Source organism: Chamaea fasciata, unplaced genomic scaffold (assembly GCF_029207755.1).
Source record: "Chamaea fasciata isolate MVZ Bird 193981 ecotype frontalis unplaced genomic scaffold, bChaFas1.0.hap1 SCAF_20, whole genome shotgun sequence".
Lineage (NCBI taxonomy): Eukaryota > Metazoa > Chordata > Aves > Passeriformes > Sylviidae > Chamaea > Chamaea fasciata.
In genome coordinates, this window is record NW_027094105.1 from 905,665 (window position 1) to 925,956 (window position 20,292).

At 57.3% G+C, this 20,292-nt stretch overlaps 2 protein-coding genes across 15 annotated transcripts in view; one reads left to right on the forward strand and one right to left on the reverse strand.

The window, feature by feature from the left end:
- The first annotated feature begins 3,683 nt into the window (after positions 1 to 3,683).
- On the forward strand, positions 3,684 to 5,449 carry LRRC26 (leucine rich repeat containing 26). Its single transcript, XM_066201604.1, has 2 exons — positions 3,684 to 4,227; positions 5,190 to 5,449. The coding sequence occupies exons 1-2, from the start codon at positions 3,684 to 3,686 to the stop codon at positions 5,447 to 5,449; spliced, it is 804 nt and encodes a 267-aa protein (XP_066057701.1).
- Positions 5,450 to 7,108: 1,659 nt separating this feature from the next.
- Positions 7,109 to 20,292, reverse strand: part of GRIN1 (glutamate ionotropic receptor NMDA type subunit 1) — a 40,252-nt gene continuing 27,068 nt past the window's right edge. For 2 of the 14 annotated variants that reach the window (XM_066201595.1, XM_066201596.1), the window contains 4 exons: positions 19,352 to 19,461; positions 18,242 to 18,387; positions 15,521 to 15,631; positions 7,111 to 9,586 (listed from right to left, as the gene is read on the reverse strand). In XM_066201595.1, the coding sequence (XP_066057692.1) occupies positions 9,518 to 9,586; positions 15,521 to 15,631; positions 18,242 to 18,387; positions 19,352 to 19,461 (436 nt within the window). In that variant the 3' untranslated portion in view covers positions 7,111 to 9,517. The other 12 variants (XM_066201593.1, XM_066201594.1, XM_066201597.1 and 9 more) reach the window with 9 other exon arrangements.

Below are 20,292 nucleotides of genomic sequence, written 5' to 3' on the forward strand. Positions count from 1 at the left end.
CTGCTGACTACTCAGAAGCCTGGTCCAGCCATCACAGACATTCCCTGGTCCCCGAGCATGGCCTGGCTCATGCTCCTTTCCCCTGTGCATGTGGCTCTGCAGCCAGGACAGTGGCACCGAGCATCCCCCAGGCAGGAGACAGGGGCCTGGCACAGAGATGCTGTGGGGTTTGTCCAGCACCTTGAGAGCTCCACATCTATTAAAGACACTTTTGCTCCCACTGGGCTGCACATCCTGGTCATGTTTGTTGGCAATTCTGGCCCCGGGGCAAGCCCTTCCTGTGGTGGGTGGGGGAAGTGACCTGCCCTGCCGGATTGCTGTGCTGGGAGTGTTTGCTCTGCTGGCCATTTGCATGAGAACCTTTGGCATTGGGATAGCAGGATGGTTGAAACTGAGGATGACAGAGTTGTAAGGAAACCTCCAAGGCTGCTCCAGCTACACTGCTCCGGTGTGGGAGGAGAGCTGAGCACAAGAAGCTCCTGCTTGGCCTCGTGCTCTGGTTTGGCTTTTCCTGCCTGACCCTTTCCCCACGCACAGGCACACACAAACCCTGCTGCTGTTTTTCCAGTTGTGCCCTGCTGCCTGCATGGCTTTCCCTGCTTTCCCTGCCTGACTCCACACCAGGGTGCAAGGACAGGAGCCCAGGCAGCTAGTCTGGGTTAACAGGGGCCAAACTGGAAGCACTGGGGTGCTCAGGGTGGTACTGAAACAGCCCTTGGGCAGGGCTTGGTGTTGCCTGAGGAGCTCTTGCGGTTCTTCCTCATTTTCTGCATCTGGTTTTTTTGTGAGGTCTTGCAATACCCCAACACCAGGAACCCCTCAGGGCTCAGCAGGGGACCCCAGCCTGTGCCTCCCTGGGGCTGGCAGGGACCTGGTGTCTCCTGGGCAGTCCTGATACTTGGATGTTCCCTGTGCTGGGGGCCAGGGCTGCAGCCGGAGAACTCCATCAGCCATGGACAGCGCCTACCCCCGCACAGAGCTCATGCACAATTCTGCCACTTGGTGTCACCTGCCATAAAAAAAGCCCCAGCTGAGATGTTCCCAGAAGAATAAACTTGGAGTGCCCCAGGGCAGACAGAGGTATGGTATGGTTCAGAAATTCCATGTGAGTCCTGCCTTGGACCTTTAATTACCTGGGAACATGCAAGAAATTCAACCCTTCAAGGAATGGATAAGAGCTATCACTGAGTTCTAATGCACCTTCCCCTCATTTCTCCCCAAAGACTCAACAGTGGGTGGTGGGAAGAGTGCAGGAAGGGCCCATCTCACCCTGCGGAGGTGCCAGCAGCTCTGTGCTCAGCCCAGCACCTTTGGGTTCCAGCTTTCCCACAGTGCTGGGTGGCCAAAGCCATGGCTCTGTGTCCCAACCCCCATGTCTCCTGCTTCCTTGCCTCCCGCTAGCACCAGAACCACTCTGGGGCTTGGCCCTTGCTTCATTCCTGCGTGGATGTCCTCCTGCTCCCAGGTAGTCACTGAAGGAGGGGATCATCCCTGCCATCACTCTGGGAATGCTTTTGGCACACTGGCTGCACCCCCTGATTTGGCACCTAGGGCAGAGCAGGGCCAGTGCCGAGCCCTGTGCCCTGGGGGGCTCCTCCCCTGGCATAGGCCACCCGACCTGTCCTGGCAGAGCAGCCTGTCCTGCCTTGCTCCATGTGGAGCCCAGAACCTCAGGAAGAGGCATCAGGGAGGGGATGCAGGACACCGGTGGGTGCTGCTCTGGCTGGGGACGGGGACTTGGGCTCCTCCTGTGTGGGTTCTGGGTCCCCGTGTTCCAGGGAAGGGGCAGTGACAAGGACCCAAGCACTGGCAGCATGCGGAAAAGGGCAGGGGTGGCACTGCTGGGGTACAGGACCCCACGTGTCCCCAACCTGCCATTGCAGCAGGGTGCAGCCAGTGAATGGAGAACAGGAGTGGGGCCAGGCAGGAGCATGGAATGATGTCTGGGCCTGTCCCTGGCGGGGACATCTCTCCTGCCACGTGCCATCGGAGTCACAGCAAGGGGCTGCCAGAGGAGATGAATTTTCAGGCTTTTCAGCCTCCTGGGATCTTTGTGCACAAAAGCTGGAAATGACCTCGCTTTTAATAGTGGTTTGGGTTATTTTTGGCATGAATGTTGCACTTCTCACCTGATTCCAGATGGATGCAGGCAGTGGGCAATGTAGGTCCGGGGGAGCAAGAGCATTTTGGGACAGGATTCCCTCAAAATCCAGGTCCCCATATAGCCTGTGGCTGTGGATGGGATGAGCTGGGGCTGCAGCTCAACGTGGCAGAGGGTTTGTGCCCTTGCCCTGGGGCTGGGCTGGGCTGGAGGATTCCTCTGAATTATTTCCAGATGGGGATTAATGCAGCAAAGCGAGTTTGCTGCAGGATAGATAAACAAACCAAAGCTCCTCGGGATGCTATTAATAAACCCTCTGCCTGCTGCTTTTGTCCCAGATTTGGGAACATCCTGGCCTTGGCCTGGAGTGCAACTGTGCCCTGCCTTGCTGCCCATCCATCCCCTTGGCTGTGGGGCAGAGGGACAGGGATTCCTCTGGGACCATGGCCACTGGGGCCCTGATGGATGTGAGTGGGGACAGTGTCCCTGCTCTGGCTGTAAGTGGGATGAGGTGCTGCCAGCCGTGTCCCCTGGTGCCCCAGTCCCCACTGAGTTCTGCCAGAGGCAGTGGCACTGGGAGGTGACACCCCTCCTCCCCAACCTTCAGCAGTTAGGCCTTGGGTAGCTTTGCAGTGGATTGAGTGTAAACAGGGTGGAGGCAGACTTTGAGCCCCACGGAACTGGCACTGCCATGCCAGGGGGAGAGCAAACCAGTTTGGGGTGGTTGCAGCCTGGGAAGCTCACCTTTGCCATGCTTCGCATTGGGGGGCACCCTCTCTGTGCACACAGATATGTCCCCCTTCTGGGAAGAAGGAAGGTGGCCCATGGGATCTAATCCCAGCCCTCCTCATTCTGGCATGGCTGGTGGTCTCCTGCGAGGGGCAGACAGGGCAAGGGCTGGGCTCAGCAGGGTGGGCCATGGCTCCCAGCACAGCTCACCACCGAGGACCTCTGGGTATGGTGGGACAGCACATGGGGTAAGATGGGGTAAGACCTGCAAATGATCTGATTTTGTATCAGTTATGTTTTTTCCCCAGTAACCCAACCACTTATGGGGGTCCTGGGCCCATACACCCATCTGTAAATGGCTGTTGAGGCAGCATGCCCATGGGGGATGACCCCGGGAAGGATGGAGGCTTAGAGATGGATCTGGATTTGATGATTTCCAGCTCTCCAGCTCGCAGCACACACAAGCAGTTAAATCCTGGCCACCCAGAGCTGGCTGCTTACCTGGCTGGAGCAGTGCCCGGTGGAGGGAGGGACGTGGGCACAGTTCCACACCTTGCAGGGCAAGCATCATTGCAAAAATATTTGCTGAAAAAAGTGCAGCTCCACCCCGAGGAAAACCAGGTCCGGGAGCAGAGCCCCATCCAGGCTTGCAGCCGGGTGAGCAGGGGAATGAATGCGAGCGGCCGCAGGGAGCCGAGCACTGCCCCGCACCTCCAGCCAGCACCACCGGGCTCGGCCGAGGGCACCGGGCAGGGCCGGGGGGCTGGGCAAGGTGTGGGGCTCTAGGGAACCCGTCCGTGGGGGCGACCCAGCACAGCAGCTCCGGGAGCCCTCTGTGCCTCGGGCGGCAGCCATGGGCTGCTGGAGGCTCCCCGGCCCCGTGCTGGCCTTGCTGCTGCTCCTGTGCCCATCGCCCTCGCCGGCCTGCCCGGCCGCCTGCCGCTGCTCCCCGGGAGAGGTGGACTGCAGCGAGCGGGGCCTCCGCGAGGTGCCCTGGAGCCTCTCGCCCAACACCAGCACCCTGTGGCTCGGCTACAACTTCATCACAGTGCTGGGGCCACGCTCCTTCCCTCTGCTGCCGGGGCTGCGGCTGCTCAGCCTGGTCCACAACCGCCTGGAGCTGATCCACAGCCAGGCGCTGCTGGGGCTTGGGGTGCTGCAGGAGCTGGACCTCAGCAACAACCACCTCACCGTGCTGACCCCTGAGACCTTCCTGCCCCTCACCAGCCTGACCACACTCAACCTGGGCAGCAACAGGCTGGGGGAGCTGGAGCCCAGGGTACTGGATGCCTTGCCCCAGCTCCGAGCACTTCTCCTGCAGGACAACCCCTGGGTGTGCAGCTGTGACATCCTGCCCCTCTGGCGCTGGCTCAGCCACAACAGGGAAAAAGTGCGAGGTGAGTGCCCAGAAGGCTGTGTCCCCAAGCCCCCCCCACCCACTCCATGCTGGCTGGTCACCTGCCAGGACTGAGGCAGGACCCAGCACCCTGGCTGCCAGCTGGCAGAAGGCTTGGGGCGACCCTTGGGGTAAGGCTCCCAGAACTTGTCCTGTGTCTGCTTGGGTGGATACACCCTTGAGTCTCAGCTGGTGCCCACATTTTCATTCTGGTCACCAGCAGGGATTGCCTGGAAAAGAGGGCTGGGCAATGTCCTTATGACAGGCACCCAGCGCTGTCCCCAGCAGTGGCACCAGTCCTGCCACATGGCACCTGAGGGGGCAAGTGGAGCCTGTGTGTTAGGGTGCCCATCACCGCTGGCCCATCCAGGATGCAGTGCTTTCAGCCCCTTCCCCAAAGCCTTCATGAACCTGGTTCTGATCCTGCATTTCCTCCCCCATGAGCCCCAGTGAAAGACAGCTCTGCCAGCAAAGTATCTCCCACCACTGCTGCCCTCTTCTGCTTGCTTCCAGCTCAGATGTGTGACTGCAGTAGTGCTGGCTGTGACCTTCTGTGGCATCTCCAGGCTGGCTGCTCACTGCTCTCCACATCTGTCTTCTAGGAGCCAGTCCCTCCCCCTTGCCTGTCCCACCTGCCATCCTGTCTCAAACCCATCTTCCTGTGCCCGCTCCAGCACTGTGCCCACCTCCCATCCCATCCCATCCCATCCCATCCCATCCCATCCCATCCCATCCCATCCCATCCCATCCCATCCCATCCCATCCCATCCCATCCCGCACAGATGAGTCCTGAACCTCACCGTTTCCCTTCTTGGTGGCCTGAATGGGTTATGTTGGTGTCCCTGGCCCCTGTCCTCCTGCCCTGGTGCCATCTGTGCCTTGCAGACCTGCCATTCCCCCTGTCCTTGACCCTGCCTTTCCCAGCTCCCCAGTGTTCCCTCCAGCACTGTTTTTCTCTTGCAGAGAAGAGTTTGCTCCTCTGCAGAGTTCCGGAGCAGCTGAACAAGTACCCGATCATGGCCTTTGGGGATGAGTCCTTCAGGCAGTGCCAGGAGACCTCGCTGTCTCCCCAGCACTACATTGCCTTCTTCATCATTGGACCCTTCTCCTTCATCGCCAGCATCTTCTTCTGCACCTTCCTGGGCTCCCTTGTAGTGTTCTACCACAGCCTGCGCCGGGAATCCCACTGCTGGCAGAGACCCCGTGTCTGCAGGGTGCACTGAGGTGTCAGCCGGGCTCTGCCCTGGGCAGGCTGTGCTCCAGCCATGCCCCTCTCCAATTGCCTGCACCCGCCTGTTGAAAACTCTTCCCTGTGGACCAGCAAGAGGAAGTTCTGTTCCTGGAATCACTTTGGGTTTTCTCAGAGTCCCCCAAGATGGTGGCAAGCTGCGTCTGCCAGGGGGGAGCAGCCTCCAGCTCAGCTCCCTGCAGGGCATGGGCTGACCACAAATGCTCTCAGTGTTTTGGGGGGCTCCCCAAGGCCACCCTCAAATCTGCATATCCCCTTCCTGGGGGCATCCAGGTGATCCGTCTCCCCTTGTCCTGCCCCCTGTGCTGCCCAGTTCCCTCAGTGTGCATTCAGGATGCCCCATATGCCTCACAGTGCCTTTAGGCGCAGCCTGGGAGTCCCTGTGTGCCTCCCAGGCTACACCACATTCCTCTTGGTGCCTTTCAGCCCACCCCAGGAGTCACCATTTGCCTTTTGGTGGATCCCAGGAGCCTCTGTGTGCCTTTTGAGTTTGCTCCTTGGGTCTTTTGGTGCCCCCTGCACCCTCCAACTGCCTTCAGGTACCCCAGCAGCCTCAGTGCTTTCTTCTGTGCCCTCAGAACTCCTTGGCTTGGAGTTTCCTGCACCAAAAGGCCATGTTTGGCATCTTTGTCCTGGCAGCCATTGTTTTCCTTTCAGTGTACCCCAGAGCTCTCCGTGTGCCTTTTGGTGCACCTGAAGATCCCTGGGTGGTTTGGAGCATTCCAAAGCTTTCATGGGGCTGTCAGACCATCCCAGGCCTTGCAGTGTGCTGCCCAAGGACAGGGCTGGTTGCAAAAAATCTCCTTTTGATGTTTTGGTTTTTTTTTTCCATTGAGTCAGGAATGCTGGTGCTGAGAAGGCTCAACCAACAACCAAGGTCTAGGGTGAGGCTGAAGTTTAGGGTGAGGACCAGGAAGAGCCTTGAGCTGCCACTGATGTGGTTTGGCAGAGGAGCTGCCAAAGGATGGGTGAGGCTACAGTGGTTTCTCCCTCAACAGCTTTTCCCTAGGCTACAGCTCATCCCAAGCCAAGGTATGGGGTTAGCTCAGTGTTGGGAGTGGGGACAAACAAGCCCCTAACAGGGGCCCTATACAGCAACCCTGGCTGTTACCTCACCCTGGCTGTTGCCTTACCTCCCATCACCCACAAAATGGGGCTGGGGCTGCCTCTGCACCTCCCTGCCCTGCTCCCTCCTTCCATTTCCTGTGGAAATGCTGCTGGAAATGCTTGGTGAGCATGCTGGGAGATGGCCTGGAAGGATCTGGAGCTGCGCTCCGGGGAAAAGCCACAAGCTGGGGTGACAAAAACATTTTTCAAGGAGAAACAACAGCCCTTTTTGGTCTGATCTCTTACCCGGTGAAAGATGATCAGAGCCACAATGAGATGCTGTGACCACCAGCCTTGTTCACTCCGTCTCTTGCCTATGCAAGCGTTGGGACCTGCCAGGGATCTGGAAGGATTCTGTGCATCCTTCAGCAGGCTCTTGGCAAGGGTTCAGTAAATCACACATAAATAAATCAAATGTCACCTCAGTGGTGGCTTGCTCCCATTTTTATTTTCAAGAGAGAAACCAGCCCCGTGTGCTGCCACACGGCCAGATTCCTACTTCCTCCTCTGTTGTGGGGCAGGGGGTCTGCAGGGAGCTGCTGAAGCAGCATCTGCTCCAGTGCTGCCAGCCCTGCACCTGGGAGGGCTGCAGGACCTCTGCCAGGATCATCGTCCTGCCTTTCCCAGGAGCAATCCCAGTTCTCCCAGACCCTCTCTACAGAGCGTTCAGTTATTCCCAAGAAGGCCTGGGCTTCCCATTTGGAGCTAGGACCTTGTTTGTCACCCTGCATGGCCAGCTGAACCTGCTCCTTCCCTCAGACCATGCTGAGGCTGAGCCCCACGAGGCTGGGCTGGAGGGCTCAGCACATGGGGGGGTGCTGTGCATGGGTGATGTTCTTTCAGTTCAGCCTTGGAGGACCTTCCTATTTTGGAGATCACTTGATGGCCTTCCCTGTGGGTGGGGTGATGTGTGGGGACTTCCCCAGTGCCTTCATCCCTGCAGTCCATCCCCTATTCCCAAAGGCTGGCTCCACTGGCCAGGCCCCAGCACGGCTCCCAGGAGACGGGGAGTCCGACAGCGGCCTGGGACTGTTTCCTTCAGGATGGAGGTGGGACAGGCCCAGCTGCCACAGTGCTGGTGTTTGGACAGCTCCAGACTGTGCCCATGCCCTCACTGCAAGGCCTGTGCCCCCCCGGCTATCCGGGTTTTCTGTCACCTGAGTATCCCAGAATGGGGATGCCCTTTCCCTCCCAGTCTCCTCTATAGCCCCTGGCCTTTCTCCCTGCTGATTTCTCCATCCCTTCCTGTCCCTCCACCGTTTGCAGACCCTGCCACAGAGTTGGGTGAGGTTCTGATTCACTACAGGGCTCCCTGCCAGCTTTGCCAGAAGTCAGAGACAGAAAGAGGCACACAGCTCTGGAATAAACCACTTTGTGATCCAGTCTAGACTTTACTGAGCTCTTGCAAAAACTTGGTATTAATGTAACATTGACGTATAAAGTAGAATGGGTCCGATTTCTCAGCTGGAGCTAGATGAACTTGATGGAGTCACAGCAGTCAGTGGGACGATGCTCACAGACCTCAGCTGCCATGTGAAAATCCTGCCTGCGGGACTCTGCCCGCGGGGGCAGCCTGGGGCAGAGGGAAGGCAGTCCGTGCCGCTCTGCTGGGTACCACATTGCGGGTGGGTTTTCCATGTTGGCAGGAGACGGGATGCGATGCTGCCCGTGCACTGCGGTAGCTGCTCGTCCCCGCTGCCGCTGCCCCCGCCCCGCTGCCGGCGCCCACGGGGAGGCTGCTCAGGGTGGGCTCGGGGGGAGGAGGGTGCGGGGAGGGACGGCGTCAGCCTGGCTCGTTCGGTTCCCTTCTCCCGCATTGGGATCTGCTTTCCACGTCTCCAGGTTCAGGCAGATGGAGCGCCGTGAGCTGGGGCTTCAGGGCTGCCGCGGGAGCTGCTGGCAAGCTTGAACTGCAGGTGAGGGTGGCAGGGGAGCCGCCAGTGCTGGCCGTGGTGCCCCGACAGTGCAGACAGGCTGGGTGGCCGCTGCAGCACAGCGAGCCGTGCCCAGCCAGCAGCATCTCTCCTTGCATTGCTGGTGCTGAGGCAGTGTGGAGCTGGGGTAGAGGTCAGTGCAACCATCCAGAGCCATTTCCCGTGGAGAATTCCTGGCCAGGAGAGCTGCTGTGTGAGTGCTACATGCTGGCCGTGGCCAGGTCCTGGGGATGTCTTCTGTGCAGGAGAGGTGGGAGCCGGGATCTTGGCTGATGGCACTCCACGGGCTCCGGAGTACCGCGATTAGCACATGGGCGTGGGCTGCAGGGCGGGAGCTCTGCTGCTGCAGCCAGACCACGGACGGGAACCGAGTCACAGCCACGGGCCGATGGGAGGGAAGAGGGTCCATCCCCTGCAAGGAGCAGAGCACGCATCTTCCAGCCCCTGCGGCAGACGTGAGGGTCATTCGGCACAGCAGGAACATGTGCCCAACCTGCCGCACCAGGAGCTGGCTGCTCCAGCTGCTCAGGACCGTGGGCATGTCGCTGGAGCTCTCCAGGTGGTGGGAGACATGGGGCACACATCTGAGGGGCTGTGTGTGCTCAGAAGGCTGCGGCCTGTGAGGTTAAGCACGTGTTTGTGGTCTGGCACCAGCTCTTCCCTGCTACCATGGGAGAGCAGGCACCGTGTGCCATCTGCAGTCCTTTCCCCTTGCACGGAGCCAGTCAGTGGCAATTCTGATTATCGTGGCACTGTTTGGAAGCAATTTTCTCTGTACAGTGAAGTCCAAACCTTGCCCTGGTCCTGCCGTGCTTCCTGGGGCACGAGCATGGCAGCAGGCCTAGGAAGGGAGGGAGATATACAATGGAGTCACTGTGTATGGATGAAGGATGCTTTCCTCCCATCTCACCCGGAAGAACCCATCAGTGTCCCTTGAAAGGCAGTCCTGGCTGTGCCTTCCTACAGTGTTGGGCAAGGACTGATGGCCCTCAGGGAGAAGGTCACACCACAGTGCTGACTGAGGGGTCGGAGAGGTTGAGCTGGCCAGTGATGTCGGTGGGGTGATACTGCTGCAACACACAAATAGACAGACAAGGAGAAAGAAGTGTTAGGCAGTTCTGGCACTTGTCCCCGCTGTGACTTCTATCCCATGTGTCCCTACAAGATCTGTCTTGGGGATGAAGCAACGCCCTGAAAGCTGCTGCTGGCTGAGGTTCCCTTCCCAGTGCCATCCACGCTTGTGCAGAGGTCGTTGCAGACGCTCTCCAAGCACCCTGGAGCTGGGCAGAGGGGACACCCAGGAGCGTGGTGCAGCTTCTGCAGAGCGTGGCTGCCACGTCACCCGCTAAGCCAGGCCCTCTCTGCTCTGGGAGGGCTACAAAACAAAGCCTGTGACTCATCAGCCCAGCCCACGCCTGAACCTGTGTTTGGAGGGTCTGGCTGGGTTTTGGCACCTCTCTGGTGCCAGATCAAGCTGTGCTTTGAGGCCAGGGCGTTTCACCTCCTTGCTTGAACGACCCTGCTGTCCTTTCATGCAAGGTGAGATGTGTGGTGTGGTTGACTTTTGATAAAGTGTGGCGTTGATTGCTAATGTGAAAATATGGCCGGTGTTTGGGATGTGGCCTGCATTTGGGGTTCTGAGTTCCTTGCAGATGGGGGGGATTGGCATGGGAAAGGCCATGGGAGAGCCCTCCCCTTCTGCAGTCCCATCAGCAAATAGCGGGGAGAGCAAAAACACCCATCAGTGGGCAAGAAAAAAAAGTCCTTCCTCCCCAGGAAGGAATTTACAGCTGGGCAGTCATTTCCTCCCTTCCTCCTTCCATACTCCTTTTCTCTCCCAGCTCCACTCTCCTAACTCCGAACCCTGACCTGGAAGCCCTGTCGAGCCCTGCTGTGGGAGCGGGGGGCCCGGAGCATCCTGTGCTGCTCTCCGGGGTCCTAATCCAGTGCCAGGGCAGGAAAGGGTCTCCGTGGGTCTCACGTACTGCAGCACAGACCCTCTCCAGTGACATTTTCCCAGCCCGTGCACCACCCTGCCCAGGAGGGCTGATGTTTTCAGGGGCTCCGGGGGGGGCTCCTCAGTGGCAGATTTCACCTGCCCTGCTTTGGTCAGTGGTGGCTGTGGCCTTCGCAGTGCTGCCGGCAGCTCTGGCACTGTGGCTACCCTGTGTGCTACTCACCCTGCCTCCTGCCACCCCCCCGAGCCTTGCATGGGGTCCTTAGGGCTGCCCTGCCCAGCCCAGCTTTGTGCTTCCCGGGACCCCTTGGTGGGAGCTGCTGGGGCAGGGCCGGGAGCCAGCGCGCTCCCGTCTCTCCAGGACGGTGCTGGGGGCGTGCTGACACCCAGAGAGCCTCTCACGGGATCACCCTGCCACTTAGGGCACTGCCTAAGATTCCAATGGAGCCTCTGGAATTACTGATCATGGCCTTGCCTTGCTAAGGGGCAACAGCTCGGCCATCACCCGTTGGCACAGAGAGCGGCCGAGGCCATCCTGATGTCACTCTGCCACCCTGGGGGGAGCTTTTTGTGTCTATTCATTAGTCCACCAAAAAACACCCCTCTCTCCCAAAATCGGGTGTAGCCACCCCCTCCTCGTGAAAAATTTGGATTCCAGCTAAATGCAGTGTTTCCATGGCAGAGCAGTGTTTCCTGGGAGTGTGTGCTCATGGGATGGGGCTTGTCTCCTGCAGGGAGGAGAGGTGACTGGGAAAGGGGAGAGGCTGGTGACTCATTGGTGGAGGGAAAGGAGGAACTGGAGGTACAAAAATGAATGGGTAGAAGAAAGGTCCTTTGTTAAACATCCTGCCTGATGTGAGGGGGGTGGAAGAAGCGGAGCGTGCCTGTGTGAGTGTGTGTGCCTCGGTGCACGTGTGAGTGTGGCTGCTGTGGTGGTGTAGCAGGGCAGGCTGGGGCCTTCTGGCCTCTCTGCACAGCTCTGGGGGTGGGAAATGCTAAAGCAACCAAGCGAAATGGGCAATCTGGCCAGAAAAATTAAAATACAAGAGCATGGCTTTTGATTTGAAAGCATATCTCCTCCAATCACAGAGTTATCACAGGGTAACATTCTCATTTACTTTTTTTTTTTTTTTTTTGTGTAAAGTTCATGCATGCAATTTTTAATAATAAAAATTGAAAATAAAATAAAAAAAAAGAAAAGAAAAAAAAAGCAAGAAAACGGTCATATCAAAACTATGTTAAAGTAGGACTAATGCTAGAAGCACATATCAGTAATTTAGGGTCAATTATGTTACAGGGATGGTGCAATAATCCCCAAACCAAACATTATAAAGCCAAGAAATTAATCAATATTAACCATAGAAGAGACTCAAACATGTTAAGGTATGGAAGTGAAGTGAAGGCACCAAAAACTTTAAATGACAACCAGGAAGAAAATATAGACAAGAACTTAATGTCTTTAAAAATGACTTCAACCTAACTGGGCTCATATGGTTGTCCCTGGCTGGTGGAAGATTTTCTGGAAGAATTTTGGTTTGTTGTTGTGGGTTTTTTTGCAATTAAAAATCAGGATTCCAGCTAAATGCGATCTTGCTGTAGAAAATATCAACTTCCCTTTAGGAAAAAAAAAAAAACAAAACCAAAAAAACCCAAAAAGTTGTCTTTGACCTACTTTTGGTTCTTTTGGGCCAAAAACTAGGCTCTTTCTCAGCCAAGAAGCGTTTGGGACAGCTGATCCTTCACTGAAAAGGTGACCTTTTCCAGGAAGCCCCTCGGTTCTCGCCCAGCTCTGGCACCATCCCCACGGCCGCGGGGCTGCAGCGCTGCCAGCGCCGGCCCTGGCGGGGCGGTGCCGTGGGACGTGTGTCAGCTGTGCCTGGGGCTGGCAGTGTGGCTCTGCGGGGGCTGGCGAGGCGGGGGGCTAAGGGGCCTGTGCACCTCGATACGTGTCTCTATGCAATGTGCCGGCTCGGAGGTGTCTGTGTGGTTTATGCGTCTCACATGGCGTCTGTGGGGTTGCAGTATCGTGGGTGGCTGCGATGGATGGCAACGTCAGCTCTGCCAGTGCTACTCGAGTTGCAGGAGCTGCCTATGGGGAACACATGCATCTCCTCCTGGGGCGGTGGGGATGATGTGCCGCGGAGAGGCTGTGCAGCTCGGGTGATGGTGGGCGCTAGGACGTTCAGAGTGGGGTGGAAGCTTCCCAGGGCTGTCTTGGCTCCATGGTGCCAGCCTGTCTCTCTGGCACTCCTGAGGGACCATTCTGCAGGGCTGCAGAGCAGAATCCATTTTTAAAACTCCCGACAACGGAAAGGGAAGAAGCAAGGCCACCAGGTCTGCGTCTTTTGCTCGCTAGCCAGGAGAGCCCGTGGGGCTGGGGTCAGCCTGGCCTTCCAGCCCCATGGGCTCTCCAGCCTTGCCCATCTACGACCTGGTGTGGGCCCGCAGTTCTGCTAAGCATCATGAAACAGAGCACCTTGCTGCTTTCTCATCTTTACAAGGACCCCAGGCAGCGTGCCCCAGCATGCTACAGACTCATGGGGCCTTCCAGCAGGAGGGTGTTGGGGTCTCTGAGCCAGGGCTGTTGCACAGAAGTGGAGGTCACCAAGCACAGGCTGTGACATGAGCTGGTGGCAGCACCCTGCTCCCACTGGCTGCTCACCATGCAAGAGCAACCAGCAGGTCTGCCCAACATCAGCACAAAGCTCGCTCCACCACAGACCTCCTGCAATAGCTGCTAGCCTCCAAGTTGGCCACGTTGGCTTGGATGTTCACCCCATTGGCCTGTTCTTGACCCAGCTAGCCCAGTTCCCTGGGGAACGTGTCCTGGGACCCTGGCCATGGCAGGCAGAGCACTGTGACAGGCTTCTGAGCAGTGGGGAATAATTGACCGTGCAGCTGCCCCCAAAGTGGGGACCATCTTCTGGGATGAGTGGGGCCGTCTCCCTTCACAATGTGCCGGGAAGAGCATGACTGTGACCCAAACATGGAGAGCCCTGTGTTGTGCTGGACCCCAGCAGATGTGGGAAGGGGAGAGAACAGCTCCATTGCCCATCCGTGGGACCTGTGGTGCAGCGGACCTGGACCTGGTCAGCTCAGGGCACTGAGGTGCTCCTGGCATGGGGCAGAGAGGGCTGTGGGCTGCTTGGTGTAGGATGGATGCCCACACCATGGAGCAGGATCAGGACCAGTTTCCCTGAAGAAGGAGCAATGTGGGAGGTACCAGGGGTGCCACACGCCAGCTGCCCCACTTTTCCTGGGTTGCCCTCCTTTCCTCTGCTCATCGGTGGCACTGGCTCCCCAAGGTGCCCAGGGCACCATCATAATGCTGCTCTCTCAGGACAGGACCCCTTGGTTTCCTAATCGTGGAGTAGTTCAAATACAACAGAACATGAGGGTCTACTCAGAACATGCAGATCTCTCTGTCAATTTTTCTCCCCTCCTTTTCCTTTGTTCCTCCTCCTCCTCCTCCTCACTCTTGCACCGCCCCCTGCACCACCCACCCCCACCTCTGTCTCCTCTGCCCCGGTCATGGCTCAGGCCACAAAGACACAACCTATGACCTCCCTGCAGAGCTGCTCAGAGGGTGCAGCAGTGGGGAGAGGGGACCCCAGACATGGGGGCATTAGTGGGACAATTAGTGGTGCCACCCAGGGAGCGCAGAAGCAGCAGAGGAGATGACAGGGATGCCCATCTTCCCTGCGGGGTGCAGAGGATGAGTGGGAAGAGTGTGGGTGTTCCCCCCATGACTTCCAGGCTTCAAGGTGACAGTGAGAGGAGCACTTTGTGTGAAGTGGTGGCAGTCGAGCCCGGCCGAGGGCTCAGCTGTCCCCAGGGCCGCATTCCAGGGGTGCTCCAGGAGCTTCTTGGTATGGAGCCTGCGCTGGTGTCAAAGGCAGCCTCCTCCATTTCTCATACAGAGCCGTGGCCCCGAGACCCCCTGCGATACCACAAGCTGTCCCCGAGGCGCCCAAGCCTGCGGCTGGGGACGGGCCACCCGCTACGGGGGCCACATCTCCCCGCACTGTCACTGTCCCCCCGTCCCCGCTGCGCCTCGGGCAGCCTGGCGGGGACCTGCTCTGAGCAATCCTGGGCACAAACCCGCCGGTCGCCCCGGGGAGGGGATTTTGACAAGCCCGTCGCGCCAGGAGGTCGGGCAGCAAAATGCAGCGGGCGCTGCCACACGAGACAACAGAGTAGCCACAGTGCAGAGTGTCATACAACAGACGGCGACATGCAGAGGGACACGGCTCAGTCCGACAGACCAACAGCCCAACCTGACACTGAAGTGTCTAAAGCTCCAGCACGAGCAGACACGTTTGCACATTTGGAAACAGCTGGCTTTAGAGGCAGCAATTTGGAAATTTTCTCTGGTTATGTGAGAGCAGTGGAAAACACGAGTTTGAACGAAGGCTGGGTCTTTAACAACCTCCTCTTTGGAGCCTTTTCATCTCTTTTCTAGAGCTGCATTACTGCTGACGATAACCAGAGACAGCTGTCACTCCTGTGCGAGGACTATTCCGAATGCTAATTGTCACAAACAAAAATCACATGTAGAGAGTGTGACACGCATGGCTCTTGGTGAGGTGACACGGTGCCCAAATTAAATCGGGGTGATTGTTTTTAGGCATACAATGACAAACAGGTACAGGAACACTTAGGAACAGAAAAAAAAAGGAAAAAAAAAAAGAAAAAGAAAAAATGTCATCAGTTTCAAGAGGTCAGCACCGGTAAGGTGAGTGAAGCACAGAGAGGAACATCAGAAATCATCCAGGCAAAAAGAAAACAAAAAAACAAAACAAAAACTCGGTTGCATCTCCCAACTCATCACAGGACTCCAAGCCACCTCCTGCCTGCCCTCCAGGATCCCAGCATCCTTTCAGGTACACGGGATGACTGACTCACTGACTGACTGACTGACTGGTGACGAACATGAGCTATGCATGTACACTGGCAGCTTCGGGATGGGTGTGTGGCAGTCGATGGGATGGCAGAAGAGAGAAAGAGAGAGAAAGAGAGAGGGCAGAATTGTTCTTCTTCCTCTTACCGTATCCTTGGAGGACCTACGTCTCTTGAAGCTGGAGGCCAGGGTGGAGGTGATGGACCTAAAAGTGGCTTTCTTTTTAGGGTCAGGTTCTGCTCTACCACTTTTTCTATCCTAAAATGAATATGTATAAGTAATTAGATCTCTAGTGTGTTGTTGGATACTCTAAATCTATTTGAATACTGCCCCGTGTCATGGCCTTCATTTAGGTGAGAAAGCTACTGGAGGTGTTCTGCCACTCCCAGTCCTCCAAGGGCCTCCGTGACCCACGGCTACGGCACAGCCACCACACTGCTACAGCTATGGGGGGCCGGCCTCGCATCTGGAGTGCTGGGAACCCCTCTGGGAAGTAGCCCTGCTCTCCTGGTGTCTGCAGCCAGGCTGGCACAGCTGACCTCGCTTCCTGGGGATGGTCTGCCTGGCGCCCTGCCCCTCACTTCCACTGCTAGCCTGGCTGGACCGAGACGTGAGATGCTGCACCTACCACTAAAAAAAAAAAGTGCTCAGGGCCTTTTCTGAGGCTGAATCCTAGTGCCACAAGAGAGAGAGAGGACCGCATTGAAAGAGAAGTCATTGTATGAATATTCTGTAAAAAAAATGTGTTCAAAAATTCAAATGATGCAGTTGTGCAAAGCCGAACGTGGTTGTTGGTGGTGGTTTGGTTTGTTTTCCAAAGTAAAACAGGCTAAAAAACAAAAAAGGAAACTGGAAGAAAAAGAAAAGTAAAGAAAAAAATACAAAGGAAAAGAAAGGGAGGAAGCAAAGCGTTAGTGCCATGATGTCGTCGGGTCGGGATGAACTCAAAGAGAAACAGAACTGAAAAATGTAGGCGTTGGAGTTAGCGAGTCGGACCTGGTTGGCGCAGGCTGGGAGCACCAGCCGCCATGGTGCGGGGGCCGCGGGCCGGGGGGCCCGGCCGCGCTCGGCGCTGGGCGCTGGCAACGAGTCCTCCCCAATTGTTTTCGTGCCAATGAGTGTGACCTTTCCGACGGGGGACGGAGTGACCAGGTCTGGCTCTGCTACCGCACGGGGGTAACCAAAATGTATCCCGCTGGTGCGTAGAGCATGCTCGGGGATACATTTGCTCCTCCTTCTCAGTTCTCTCTTTTGCGGACATGCACAAACGGAAAGGAAAGCAAGATGAATGGAATGAAATGTCTTTTTCTTCCATGGCATCTCAGGAAATAGCCATGGCAAAACTGTGATCCCAAAAACCATTATTTTTGTTTGTTTGTTTTAACAAATAAATCTTTCCACTTGCCTACCTTCTAGCAATGTACCAGATACTAGTGCTCTGACGTTTCCTCCTGTGGAAAAGTCTTACAATGTCAAACGGCTCTTTACCATGAGGCTGTTTAACCCCCACAGGGCAGCATGCTTTGCTCACAGTCCCACAGACTCTGCCCAAGGACCCAGTGCAGTATTTTCTAGAAGGTTGGCAAGTGAAAAATGGCAGTGCGACTAGTGTGCTCTGTCCCAGCAGCCTTAACCCCCTCGGTGCTGCTGCTTTTTGGAAGCAAAGGAAAAAAAAGGAAAAAAAGGAGAAAAAAAATTGAGAAATGGCTTTTCCGAGACTCTTTCCGGTGCACTGAACCCAGCGAGCTCTCAGGACACAGCAGCCCGGCCTCGTGCTCCCCTTGCTGCTCTCGGGCAGTGGCTTCCACCCGGGCAGCCCCCCCGCCAGCCCCAGCCAGCGCTACTCCCCGGGGCCCCGGCCGGGCTCCTTGCGGGGTCCCCGAGCCTCCTTCTCTCTCTTTGCTTTGCTGGCTCTTCTCCGAGCGGCAGTGTCCTTTAGTCACCTAAAGGAGCTCTTGCTCTTTGAACGCCGCTGTGCTTCCCCAAGGGAAAAACCAGCCCGGGCAACTCAGACAGAGCCTCCAGCTGCCCTACACTGGGGTCAGGGGCACTGCGGGGCTCAGCCCCAAAAGCAGCGGGGGAAGGGAAGTGTGAGGCTGGCGGCCAACGGATGTGCCCATGGCTCAGTGTCACCGCCAGGCACCTCTGACCCTCCTGGGCTTCCCTGCCTGAGCGGCACAGAGATGTTCCAGGAGTGGAAGAAGCCTGGGAGAGCAACAGCTGCATGAAAGGAGACCAAGGGAGCCTTGGCACTGACAGGGACCAGCACTGCTGCCTCGTGTGTGGGGAAATGTCCTTGTCTCCAAAGGACAAGAGCACGCACCACCTCTTTTTGGAATCGGTCCTGGATATGGCAAGGGCTACCACGCTGCTGCGGAGCAGGCGGAGAAGGGGAGGTGATGGAAACTATCCCTGGAGCATTCCTCCACCTGAGCACTGGGCAGAGATGGTCAGTGGCAGCGGGTTGACCCTCCCATCTGCTGGTGAGCGTGGCCGGAGTCAGGCAGCAGGGCAGAACCTGCAAAGGAGCCATGCTGGCACTGCCTGCTCAGCCAGGGCAAGGTGTGGCTCTGGCATGCGGTCCCCAGCAGAGCAAAGTCCCCATCCCAAGCTCCACTGGGGGTGTTTGGGCCAGGCCTCTGCCCTGTTGGAGCTTTGCTGGGAGAGACAGCATCGGGCAGGGGCAGCTCCCGGGGAAAAGGCTACCCTACAACTCAACAGGCACCCAGTAATGCCCAGCTGGAGCTTCTGGGGGTGGGGTGGGGGACAGAGGGCCCCATGCTAATCCACAGCTCTGCATTCACTGATTTGGTGAAGGAATGGAAAACGCACCTGGTGGAGATTTGCTCTAAAAACGGTTTGTCCTACCTGCAGGTTTTTCCTCCACACATTAACGGCCGCAAACGCCAGCTGCATCTGCTTCCTCCGCGCGTCCTTATGCCTTTTGTAAGCTATCTCTATGAATATTAAAAATATCCCGGCAACAATACCTCCAGCCACCAGCATAAACACACCTGAAATAAGCAGGAAAGTTACAGGGGGCAGTGGAAATTGCAACATGACCCCTCATTTCTTCTGCATCATGCTCAGCCACAGGAGCATCTGCCAGCCCGGGGTCCCCCCACCATCTCCCTGCAGTCCTGGAGGGCCGGAGGGATGTCAGTGCCAGCTCTGGGGGGACACAGGGCACTGAGCAGCAGCGATGCTAGGGACAGGCATGGCAAGCCCCAGGGCAGACCCCATCCCCAGGACCGTGGGGCTGTTTGCACCAGAACCCAGCCCTGGTGCTCCAGTTTGGCTCGTCAGAAGCACAACCATGCACAGAGCTCTGTGCTGTCCTTGGATGCCTGCAGCCCTCAGGGCTGACATTTTTGGAGTGGTGTCTGAGGAGATGGAGCAAAATGCCCCCTTTCTCCATTGCCTGTACCGGCCAGCAGTGCTGGTGAGGACAGGGTCATATCCAACACCCCTCATCCCTCATCACTGATTGTCTAGCTGTAGGACCAGCAGCACCACCCCAGTGCAAAGGTCTCAGGGTTCTTACAGTCTTTGCAAGATGAAAGCACCTCTGTATCAATTATCCTTGTCCTGGCCCTGCCCAGGGCTCCTCAGGACTCGAGGGCTGCCCCTCGCCTCCAGCCCCCTCCTGCACGGGAGGTGCTGTTCTCCTCTCTGCATTGGTGACAGCTCTGATGGCACTGTGACAGCCACAGTTTGGCCAGGGCAGAGGGAGGGGAGCCATGCTCACACCACAGCAGCCCCACTGGCAAGAAGGGCATCTAGGGAAGGTGGGAGATTTGTGGAACTGTTGTGAACAAGGTGGGAATGGAGCCCACCTCAGCAGCCTCCCAGCACTAGGAAAGCACAAACCCAGAAGCAGCAGAGATTTGGCCTGAGAGGAGAGCCCCAGAGAGGAGAATGCCGTGAGCAAAAGCGGGCTACCCAGCAAAGGGGGAGAAAGAGGTTTGCAGAACAAACCTGCCATATTTTCAAAGGTGAGTGTTGCTGGGGCATTGCTACGGGAATCACACTCTTGATACCTCACCCAAGTCTTGTCCAAATCCTCCATGAAGCCGTTCTCGTGGGACCTGGAAGCACAAGGAGACAGGACAGGGTAGTCACTGGGGACCAGCCACAGGCAGCTGGGGCACACACTCTTTGTGCCTTCGTGCCCCCCATCCTAGGACTTTGTGCTTGCCTGCAGCCTGCCAGCACAGGAACCAAGGATGTGCCGGCTGTGTGCACACACCTGTGCACGTGTGGTCTGTGCACAGAGTGCGTGTGGGCTGTCTGCAGGGGCTGACAGCACTGTGTGCTCACACACACAGAGCCCACGCACAGTGCAGTGCTGTGACCAGGGATCCACAGCTCCCCGCTGCCACTACACCTGCAGCAGCTCTGGGGCAGCACCTGCTGCCCAAAGAGCCATATGGAAGCCATGGTGAGGGTGTGCTCCCAAGGAAGGATGGAGCTGGAAGTGCTCCGAGAGCTCTTGGAGAAGGCTGCAGGGAGTGGACATCAACCACACCTTCCAGTTCCCTCTTGCACAGTTCCTCCCCCTGCCAAGGCCACTAGGAGCTCAGGCAGTGGTGGACCCCAGTCCTTTCTGGTGACCCCCAGCACCCTCTAGGTCAGGGCACTGCTGCCTGGCAGCTCCCTGCAGAACACAGTGAGGGCTGGGACACCCCACAGCTTGGTGTCATACACGATGGTGTCACATTGGGAGGGCACAAACCGTGTCCTCACAGTACCTGTTTCTTCCTGAACAGCTCGTGGGGATGGAGTGGGCACAGAGCACACATCCCACCACAGGCTCACTGCACTTTCCTCCCTCTTCCTGGTACACCCCCACCACCTTCCTGGGCCATCTGTAGCCCCGGGCTTCCTCATCCTCTCCCAGGACACCAAGAACTCCTGTA